The sequence below is a fragment of the Mytilus galloprovincialis genome, chromosome 4, assembly GCF_965363235.1.
Source record: "Mytilus galloprovincialis chromosome 4, xbMytGall1.hap1.1, whole genome shotgun sequence".
NCBI classification, from domain to species: Eukaryota; Metazoa; Mollusca; class Bivalvia; order Mytilida; family Mytilidae; genus Mytilus; species Mytilus galloprovincialis.
The window spans coordinates 57752209-57763954 of NC_134841.1; the positions used below are offsets into that span (position 1 = coordinate 57752209).

At 30.5% G+C, this 11746-nt stretch overlaps 1 protein-coding gene across 4 annotated transcripts in view; it reads right to left on the reverse strand.

The window, feature by feature from the left end:
- Positions 1 to 7726: 7726 nt before the first annotated feature.
- The window catches only part of LOC143072520 (m7GpppN-mRNA hydrolase NUDT17-like), a 44865-nt gene continuing 40845 nt past the window's right edge, over positions 7727 to 11746 (reverse strand). For 2 of the 4 annotated variants that reach the window (XM_076247489.1, XM_076247492.1), the window contains 2 exons: positions 11683 to 11709; positions 7727 to 8171 (listed from right to left, as the gene is read on the reverse strand). Coding sequence is in view for 2 of the 4 variants with exons in the window: in XM_076247492.1 (XP_076103607.1) it covers positions 11695 to 11709 (15 nt within the window). In the remaining 2 variants the exon portion in view is untranslated. The remainder of the gene's footprint in view (positions 8172 to 11682; positions 11710 to 11746) is intronic. The other 2 variants (XM_076247488.1, XM_076247490.1) reach the window with 1 other exon arrangement.

An 11746-nucleotide genomic window follows, 5' to 3' on the forward strand; every position in this document is an offset into this window, starting at 1 on the left:
ATTTAAGGTGGTATGGGAGTCTAAAATAGAAATGATAGAATTTGTTCATACTTTGCCAAAACGTTGTATCTATTGATACATGTTGAAAAATATAATAAAAAAGCTACAGGACTGGACAAAATGACACATTTTGTATGGATTATACAGGAAAAAACAAAAACCATTTTGTGATTAGAAACTAAACAAAATGATAGAATTGTTAAATACTTCAGGAAAAGATAGCTTTCAGACACTGCTTTGAGAATATCAAAAGAAAAGATAGGGTCACCGTATGTTTTTTTCGGCTAATATACAAAATAGGAAAATTCCATACAGAATCCTTCAGAAAATGCACTTTTTTAGAGTTACCTCCTCTTAAATGCCAATTTAAAAAAAAAAAAAAAACAACCAAAAATAATTAACATTTGCAAAAATATCAATATTTAGAAGTTATATTCTTATAAATTGGTACTTTTAAATGAAAATGTACATTAAACATCTGCATTCCTGCATCAAATTTTGCTAACTTGATGGAAAATCTGGACCTTTGATTCTCTGTTTTTTACAATCCAAGATGGAGGAAGACACCCATACCACCTTAACTGTTTTATTTACATTAGTCATTTGGGGGTCTTTATTTACATTAGTCATTTCGGGGTCTTTTATAGCTGACTATGTGGTATGGGCTTTGTTCATTGTTGAAGGCTATACTGTGACCCATAGTTTTGAATTTCTGTGTCATTTTGGTCTCTTGTTGAGAGATTTCTCATTTGGCAATCATACAACATAAAATTGAGAATGGAAATGGAGAATGTGCCAAAGAGACAACAACCCGACCATAGAAAAAAACCACAGCAGAAGGTCACCAACAGGTCTTCAATGTAGCGAGAAATTCCCACACCCGGAGGCGTCCTTCAGCTGGCCCCTAAACAAATATATACTAGTTCAGTGATAATGAACACCATACTAATTTCCAAATTGTACACAAGAAACTAAAATTAAAATAATACAAGACTAACAAAGGCCAGAGGCTCCTGACTTGGGACAGGCGCAAAAATGCGGCGGGGTTAAACATGTTTGTGAGATCTCAACCCTCCCCCTATACCTCTAGCCATGTAGAAAAGTAAACGCATAACAATACGCACATTAAAATTCAGTTCAAGAGAAGTCTGAGTCTGATGTCAGAAGATGTAACCAAAGAAAATAAACAAAATGACAATAATACATAAATAACAACAGACTACTAGCAGTTAACTGACATGCCAGCTCCAGACTTCAATTAAATTGACTGAAAGATTATGATTTCATCATATGAACATCAGGCACAATCCTTCCCGTTAGGGGTTTAGTATCATTATAACCATCATAACATACCCCGTGTCATGCCAACAACTGGTTTTTGAATAAATGTGTTTAGTTCCGATGCAAAGACCCTATAAGTGAATCAATATTAACGCCAAAATATGCAATCTTTAATGACCTGACAACAGTGTTGTAACTATATCCCTTCTTAATAAGTCTATTCAAAGGTTTTGTTAGTTTTTGAGGTGAATACTGACACCTTTGTGCTTTATAAAGAATATTTCCATAAAAAAATTGGATGTGAAATACCTGAACGTATAAGTAGTCTGCATGTTGAGCTATATTTACGAATGATGTCCTTATACCGATGATAAAATTTAGTAAATGTTTTGACTAGTTTGTGATATCGAAAACCCTGGTGTAATAATTTTTCCGTAATACATAAATTTCTCTTCTTAAAATCTAAAACATTGTTACATACACGAGCGAATTGTACAAGTTGAGATATATAAACACCGTAAGATGGTGACAAGGGAACGTCACCATCTAAAAATGGATAATTAACGATAGGAAATGAAAAATCATCTCTTTTATCATAAATTTTAGTATTCAGCTTTCCGTTAGTGATATAGATATCAAGATCATAGTTCAATTGGTTAATGTTAATTTTTTTATGTGTTTTTGTCTGTTTTTCAAGTACTATTATCAATAGATCAACTATATTTGGTGTATGGAATGGTGTATGGAATGGTTGCAAGTTGTACATGTCTGTCTGGCAGTTATCATCTGACCCTGACCTCATTTTCATGGCTCATCGATCAATGATAAGTTTTTGTGTTCTGGTCTGTTTTTCCAAGTACTGTAATCAATTGGTCAACATAAAATATATAAAATGATTATAGACGTCGTTCTAGCCAGTATCTAGATCCTCATTTTCATGGTTCATTGGTGATGATAAGCATATGGGATCATGTGGTAAAACCTTCATTTTAGACTTTAAACATAAATTCATTAAGTAAAACCAGCAAATCACTCTTGAGAGTTCAGCTTGTGCACTATTATACAATTTGGAAATTAGTATGGCGTTCATTATCACTGGACTAGTATATATTTGTTTAGGGGCCAGCTGAAGGACGCCTCCGGGTGCGGGAATTTCTCGCTACATTGAAGACCTGTTGGTGACCCTCTGCTGTTGTTTTTTATTTGGTCAGGTTGTTGTCTCTTTGACACATTCCCCATTTCCATTCTCAATTTTAATCTCTTCCTAAAATGTTTGCAGTTTGTCTGCACAAGTGCAGGGGACATCAATTCAAACATTTCAATCAGACTAGAAAATTGGTATTTTACTGCTTCCTTACCAAGCATACAGAAATTTTGATTGATTGGACAGTCTCAAGGTTTTTCTTGCACAGATTTTTGGCCTTCAGTACTTCCTATTTCTTGTGTGTTAACTTGCATTGCAGGTCTTCCTGTTGCAGTGCTGGATGTTATATCATGAGCCATGAGGTAGCACTTTGAAAATTTGACTTGAAGTTTGCTTCCAATAGGCCTTTTTTGCATTATTATTGTCTGTCTGAAACTGTATTATGACTTGACTAGGGCAACTTTGCTCTTATAAGAACTTCAGGCATTTTAGGAATCTGGAGAATGAAGCAAAATTTCTACAGGGGTCTGCAGAGCTTACACCCTAAGGTCGCAGCAGATAGTTTTGTAAGCAAATTTAGTTGAATCTAAGACATCAAAAGCTTTTTGCACCCATGTAAATAATGAAGTTTTATTTTTTTCACAAAACATATTTATGACCACATATTGTCATGAGCCAAGGTGTCTGATTGGACCAAGTAGCTAATCAACTGTATCACTAGCCTGTATAAAACACTGAGGTTGTGACTTCACACCTCGCACATGACAGGTGCATTTGACCCTTATCTTAATCGACTATGATTGACAATTTTCCATCTGAGTGTCAAAGGATCTTTCTGGCTTCCTCCAACTCCAAAAATAGCAAATTGTAAGTGCTGCAAGTGGCATTAAACACCAAATAATCAATCATGATATAAATTATTTTCAAAGCTTGATTATGAATGTATAAATGAGATTTTGGACCGTTATAATTTCCAAAGTAGCAAACTGTAAATAACATCAATCAACAAATACATGTACGTGATATGTCATGCGTATTAGGGATGTTTACAAGTGCATACATACCATAAGTATTTTTCTTATACTTTTGTTTATTGTTCCATTTTTTACTTGTATCTTTTGTTATCACCCCATTCAAGACAAAAATTACAATTTATAACAGTAAATTCAGAAATTATTGCATGCATTTATTACTGCAATTTTGTCATCAACTTAAATGTGAATTGTAATTTTTACGATTTTGATAAAAATCCTGTAAAAGTCATATAAAATATTTCAAATGCGAGTTTAAATTATTGCATTTATTTCTCTGTCGCATTTTGTCGCAATAATTTCTGAAATTACAGTTAATAGAACAAGAGACTTTCTGTAATTCCTTTTTTCTACTTTTTTTAGGTAAGTTAACTTCTGTAGATTAGTTTACTTTCGTTGGTACCAATTTTCATGGTTTGAGGAAAACTTGCATATTCCTTGATATTTAATTTGGTGGTTTTGGCAATGTCTACACACATTCCTTTAGAAATTTTGCAATTTAGTGAACATTTATATTCATGGTTCTCCTGTAACTTCGAAATCCATGAAAATTGGTATCCAAGGAATATTCATGAATTCACAGTATATGAAATGTCATTAGGCCATTTTCAAAGGAAGGAATTCAAAACAAATAAATCAGTAAATTTTTATTTTTCTGACAAAAATATCACAGTGTAATAAATATATTGAATGTTGTGAACTTTGTGCCATAAATGATAACATGACAATTGTAACATCAATTGCTACAAAATGGTTTAGCAAATTAAAAATATCACAAAAGTAGAGAACCCTCACATTCTTAAATACAATAAAAAATAATGCAAGTCAGTATTTTTGTTCTATTTGTGAAACCTTTACAGAAGCATTGATGGCATCAACAGCAAAATATTTTAGATAAAGCTCATTTAGTTTTTATAATAATAATTAAAACATTTTTGAATAAATCATATATGTATAGCTGTGACTGATTTTATCATCTGCCTGAATAAAGTAGTTATTTTACAAAGACTTGCATGCATTTATTACAACTTATTCAAAATAACATTTACCAAAATTGCTCCTAAAAGATATAGACAGTTTGATTAAAGAATTATCTTTCATAATTGGAATAGAATTCTATACTATTACTAATAGCTAGATAAAGGTTCTAACAGAAAATTCACATTTTTTGTCTTGAATTCAATATTATTTTAAGGATTGACAATTGTTGGATGTTTCAATGAGCCTGTGTAAGTTTTACAAATATTTGAGTATATTTTTAAATGAATAATTTGAAATTCAAAGTTAAGAAATTAAAAGAAAATATTGCTCCCTCACCCCTTTTTTATAACATCTCATCTGAAGGAAAAATACATAAATTTGGTGTATAACTTATCATAATGAAAAGTCAGGTTGAATTTGCACATATGAAATACGATATTAACAAGTGATAATAGTAAACTTAAACAATTTATATATATGAAAAAATGTTAAAGTCAAGACTAGATTCATCAATTTACTATGTTCATAAATAAATTAAAAATATGTTCCATCATGTCTAGATCTAGTTTCATGTTTACATAGTAATAATTAAAGTTACTTCCCCTTTCCAAGCTGTTGGATGTATTGGTAATGTGCACATTAAATGTGTTTAAGGATGTACACCTCTGAGGAGCCAAAAATTTCTAGAATTAAAACTTTTGTTCTTAACCTGATTTTTGGGTTTATGACTGTAAAAAAAATAATTGGTGAAGAAAAAATCATATGGTGGTGCACTTCTTTTTTTGCTACAGCACTTTGAAAGTACAAAATTTTGCTGATTTACCCATTTTTCACCATTTTTTGCCGATTTTTGGGCTATTAACATGAAAATAAATCACACTTCCTTTTTTAATACTTTCAATGAAGATGAAGTGGACCAATCTGAATAAATTTAACTTTAAAAAACTATAGGTAGGTTTTAATATAAGAAATTTTTCACATTTTGATGCTTTTTCGAAGCAAATTTACCATGCTGTCAATTTTGTAAATATGTGATTTTTTTCTGATTTAAGAACAAAATGCATATGATCTCAAGTTTTTTTTGTTATAAATGATAGAAAAAAATACATATCTAAGTAGTTTGAAAAGACAAAAGTGATATGGGATGTATATGTTCCTGGAAATTATTTTTTTTGTACCACTCGCCTATTTTCTCAATTTTTTGGCTAAATAGACTGCCTTGATTGGTAATTAAATTTGAATCATCAATTACTCAAAAACTACTGATTGTAAATACCCATTTTTTTCACAGAGTTTAGTTTGATTATGATATTTATTAATTACATTACTTTTTTCCACTTATTTTCCATAGTTTTGAAATAATTCCAGAACAAGATTTTAATGAGACTGAAACGTTAGAAGAATACATACTTAATAAAAAAAGTTTGGCATACAAAATATTTTGTCAGCCATCAATTTTATGCAAGAAAACCATGAATACTTTACAAATGGACAGAGCTTAAAGCCAGAAGACAAGCATGTAAACTTGCTGATGTCAGTCTATAATTGTTATATATGTTGTTTGCTGACTCAAAAATGAATTCCATTTATTCATAAAAATAATTACATGTATAAGTTTTTTTCTTGATCTAAAAATAGGTTCTGTCAAAGTTTCACATTCAAATAAGGTTTCACAAAGTTATTGGTTATTTTTAACTCCTGACTGTATTTAAATATAAGTTAAACAAAAAACTAAGTCCATTTAATATCTGTTAATTACAGAAAATAAAAAAGTATTTTCAATAATATTGTTTCGCTTCTGCAGCAAAATATAGCAAGCTCACAAAATCAAAAAGTACTAAACATAGTTGTGTCCAGGTGGTCTGGAAAGCATCAGTATTAACAAACAAGAAAGAATTAATATAAAAATAAAAAATATTTTTACTGCAATATTTAGTTACTTTTCCCAATACATGTATATGCACCAAAACAGTTCAAGTTACAATAAATCATATTAATTTTGTGAAAAAAATGGTTGAATAAATGCAGTAATTGTACAGAAGAGAACCCAATGTATTTTAATCATTGTTTTCTTTTTGTGTTTAGAAATATCAGAAATATGTCTTAATTTTATCCCACATGTTTTTAATATATAAGTTTTATGGTGATACAGCAATAACCTGCAGAATGAAATAATATATATCCTTATCATGAGCTTTAAATATCATTGTACAATGTTCATCTTGCAACCATGGAAGCTATAAGGCAAATTTTGCAGTTTTTTAACAAGCTATCACGATTTGACTATCTGATGACAACATATAAATTGTACAATAAACAGCTGCGCCATGAGCGCATGATACGCCCGACGTCTTGTGTGGAAGTTGGGACATGTGAAACCCCCCAACCCTGTTTTTTTTTTTTACAAATATCACTAAAATAAAATTTTGAATCAAACCAAAAAGTATACAGATCTTTAAATTAGTATAACAAAGAAGTGTGTACAGTTTCAAGCAATAATCATAAATTGTTTTTGAGATACGGCACGACATGTAAAAAAAACCCTCCCCTTTTTAACAGATGACTCAATAACTCAAAAATAAAATTTTGAGTCATCACCAAAAAGTATACAGATCTTTAGATTAATATAACAAAGAAGTGTGTAAAGTTTTAAGCAATAATCATAAATCGTTTTTGAGATACGGCACGACATGTAAAAAAACCCTCCCCCTTTTTTACAAAATACTCAATAACTCAAAAATGAAATTTTGAATCATCACCAAAAAGTATACAGATCTTTAGATTAATATAACAAAGAAGTGTGTAAAGTTTTAAGCAATAATCATAAATCGTTTTTGAGATACGGCGCGACATGTAAAAAAAACCTCCCCCTTTTTTACAAAATACTCAAAAACTCAAAAATGAAATTTTGAATCATCACCAAAAAGTATACAGATATTAAGATTAATATAACTAAGAAGTGTGTAAAGTTTTAAGCAATAATCAAGAAACGTTTTTGAGATACGGTGCGACATGTGAAAAAAAACACACCCCTGTTTTAGTTACAAAGTGCTGTAACTCAAAAAGTTTAAATCTTATTTTCACCAAAAAGTATACAGATCATTTGACCATCATAAGAAACAACTATATTAAGTTTCATGAAATTTGGATAAGTTGTTCTCAAGTTACGGTGCGACATGTTTACGCCGGACAGACGGGCAGACAGACAGACGGACGGACTGACAGACGGACGGACACCGGACATTTGTATACCATAATACGTCCCGTCAAAATTTTGACGGGCGTATAAAAACACAAATATTTTTTTTTAAAAGTTGTCTCTTCATCATCAATATTGATACAAACTTCTTCCAGACAATTCAGTTCGAGAGAATATTTTCATTTCTCACACTACATTTTGTATTTCATATTTGTAAGATTTTTATTCACAAGAAGCAATCATATCTTTTTTTAACCGAAGAGCTTAGAATTTTTGAAATAGCAAGAAACTAATATTGTTTTTTAGCCAGAACAAGAACATATTTTACAACTGATCAGCACTCTAATATCGTAATAAGTTAAGTATGGCAAACATTTTCAGTTGTCAATTCCACTGGCTCCCTTCAGATCTGGAACTGGACTAGAATCAAGTAGAGGAATGTTCCTATGATGTATTAGTACATAAAACGGTCATCCCAACCTGGACGTTCAGCTGTGGATACTGGGGTAGCCTTCTTGTTGTTTCTTGATTTGTGCTGAAAATATAATATGAATTTTCAATTGTTTTTTTATAAACTATGTAAATTAAAACTATAATATTCCAGTTATACAGTGAATCTTTGTACATGTACTAGCAAAAAGCTGAAGTCTGCATCATAAAACTGAAAAAATTATATCTTTTTTTCATATGTTGATTGACTCATCGATGAATATAATTAGCTATATTGTGGCTGTCAATTCTTATCTTAGCGGAGGAAGCAAGAGTGCATGGAAGAATCACAATCTGTGGCAGAGTAACTGACAATCCCAGTGGTGGATCCAGAAATTTTCACAAGAGGGTGCCCACTGAATGCCTGTGAGGGGTCCCGCTACTGTACGGCTTCAGTGATTCTCTATATAAACAACCAAAATTTTCCCACAAAAGGGGGGCCCCAGGCCACCCCCTAAATCCACTGCTGAATCCTATAGTCATTTAAGAATAGAGATTGGAGCTAATTATAATCCAAGAGCAAGATTCAAATCTCCTAAAGCCATTAAAGGCTGGTGATTCAGTTGATGAACAACCATGTCATCAAAAAAGCTTTACATGTTTCTCCCTTTGAACATAATACATAAAGAGATATTTTTTCTTTGATTTTTTCAAAAAAATAATAATTCATTATAAAAATGTCAGTGTTATGACAATTCTTTTCCCTTAAGGTTGCGGGGTAGAACCATACTTTTTGTAAATTAAAATGTTATCATAATACTAAATTTATAAATTATCTGTGATCATCTCAACGAGATTGATTTTCTCGCTTGAGCCAGGACGGCAAAAGCGAGAAAGGCAATCGAGTTGAGATGAACAATGAAAATCTTTTTATCGCTATTTTACCTATGACGTTGTCAATTTCATGTCAATTTTGTTAGCAATGCCACATGCATGCTTAGTTTCTAGCGATAATTTTCCATCTCAAGCGAGTAGCATGATATGAAAATTATCACAAAAAAAGATCAGAGGAAAAATGCACAAAATAGCGATAATAGATATTCTAAGTGCAACAGTGGACTCAAAAAAAGATTAAACTGTATTTCATCCCATTCAAACATTTAAAGCATACTTCATTGTGTCAGATGATATACAGTTAGTAAACATACCATTACTACTTAAGATTATTTGTTTCTCACACTTAAGCTTTAATTTATAATTTTTTTTTACACCTATGGCATTTTCCTTGGCTATTGACTAATGATTTGGCCCAAACAACCACATTATTTTTTACAACTTAAACGATACAATCCAAATTTCAACATTAGTTAAATAAAAGTGTCCAAGCTATTTTAAGTTATCCCAGCTAGGATGTAAGCAGTTTCCCTTAACCATTCCACTAGTACTTCTGACCATGCATTTTTGTGGTTTTCTTACAGATAAAAAAATACTTTTTTAAATTAACGAGAGAAAAAAAAAATTAACTGCAGGAAAAAGCTTTTTAAAATTCCCAAAATTCTATAAATCAAGAAAAAATTGTATATTCAATATAATTATCTCAATTTTTTATCTTGTATTACCATCAACTTTTCCCTTTTCAGATAAGAAACCTCAGGAATAAGCCATATCTTAAAACATTGCCCATTTATCCTTCAATCTTCTCCATGTTTTGTTATAGAAACAAAAATAATAAAGCATGAAGCGCATTCAGAATTCAATAGTCCTATTTTGGTTTCATACATTTAAAAAAAATAATGGTTCTACAGCTGTATTGTTCAATCATTTTGCCTAGTCTTTTTGGGGAAGACATATTCTTTCATTTGAAATTTTAGGTTTTCCACTGATCTATATATACATTTATATTAAGTGAAATACCTTGTAAAAGGGGGATGAAGTGTTCTGACAACTTAACTTAAGAAGGTTTCTGGTCTGCATCACTGTGACTGACAATTTTTTATGTTCACCTTTTATCAGGCTGACACCCCTAAAAAATCCAACTGAAGCAATAAAACCTCTCTAAATATCCAACTGAAGCAAACCTCTCTTCATGATGGTCATGTACATGTATACATAGTTTTAATGAATTAAAGAAGCTGCACATGCATGTGGACATTTAATCAATAAGACAACCTGACAATGGTTCAAGTTGAAATTTTTGTTTATATTTCGATTTTTGGCAATAACAGAACAAAATATTTTTTTTAAAACTTATTAAATAGCTACAAATGTATATATATGCACTGACAGTCTTAAATGAATACAAATCGTTTCAACTTGTCAACTATTTTTTAGTTTAATACATATGTTTGTACATGTACAATGCATGTATCACACTTTAAATACTTGTACTCTAAATAAATGTGATTTAACTGCTAAATTTTGACAAGTACATCTTAATATTCCCAACACATATTTGTATTTACAATACATGTAAACAAAATCGTGTTTTTAAACTAGGCATTTATCCAAATTTATTCTCCTGGATCAATAGTAATAATCTTCCATAGAAAGTAGAACTACCGTACATGTACAGGGGAAATCAAGTGTAGATGAAAAATCATTTAAATATAATCCAAGTATTAATATCCACATGTATCCTACTATAAATGGTTATTCCAAATAATTAAATAAGAAAGAATAAATTTAAATACATGATATCATAAAATCACTTTAATTTCTGTTTTATTGATACTTTACCTGTTTGTATTGTATAAAACTGTTTAGGAATTATTTATTTACTTTAAAGTGGTGAGAAAAAATGTTCAAAGTGACATTTAAGAATGAAGCTTGACTGTTTAACTTTGATATTCTGCACTTTATACATGAAATTAAAAAAGGGTACATGATAATTGTCAGGTTTAATTAGATTTAAATGTCTACATAATTATATATTGTGTTTTTAAATTTACAAAGCTTGTCAAGCATTTAACCTTATTACTTATGGTTCAAGAATAAGAACAGATTTAGAAATGAGTTAAAATGTCTGCTATAATATTAATCTTGCATTAGGAAAAATAACTTGAACTGACCGGCAACTATTTCTGTGTAGTATTACACAGATCGAAAATATCATAATGAGGTCCTACAAATGTATAATAGACAAATTGCTTCTTGAGGTTATGCTTAAAACTCCCATAAATCTTACAAATAAGTAGAACATTTACCAGAAATGTCAGAGAGAAACATAATAAACTTATTAAGTTATTAAAATTATTCTTACCCTGTCCATGATAATGAATCTCATGAACCAGTATATATACCCTATATATGTGCAAAAATCATGCTACTTATGCATTCACATTTTAAAAGTTCCTTCAATTTATATGTGCAGCAAATCCACAAACAGTGAAAGCAGTGAATAGTTACATTTTTTTTTTACAGTGCCAATAATGTGTACAAACATTCATGTTAAAATTATGGAATTTTAAATTCCTTTCCATGCAAGACTTTTAATAACATGTTTTAACAGTTTAAGCCGTGTGAACACCAAAATCAGTCTGTTTGATTCTATGCCACCTTAGTGACATTAATGCATACAAATATATATATGACAAAAAGCTAAAGCATTCCAAGCCTACCTGACATAGATGTTATAACAAATAATCCTGTAATTAAATCCACATCTAAGTAGTAAAAGAATTC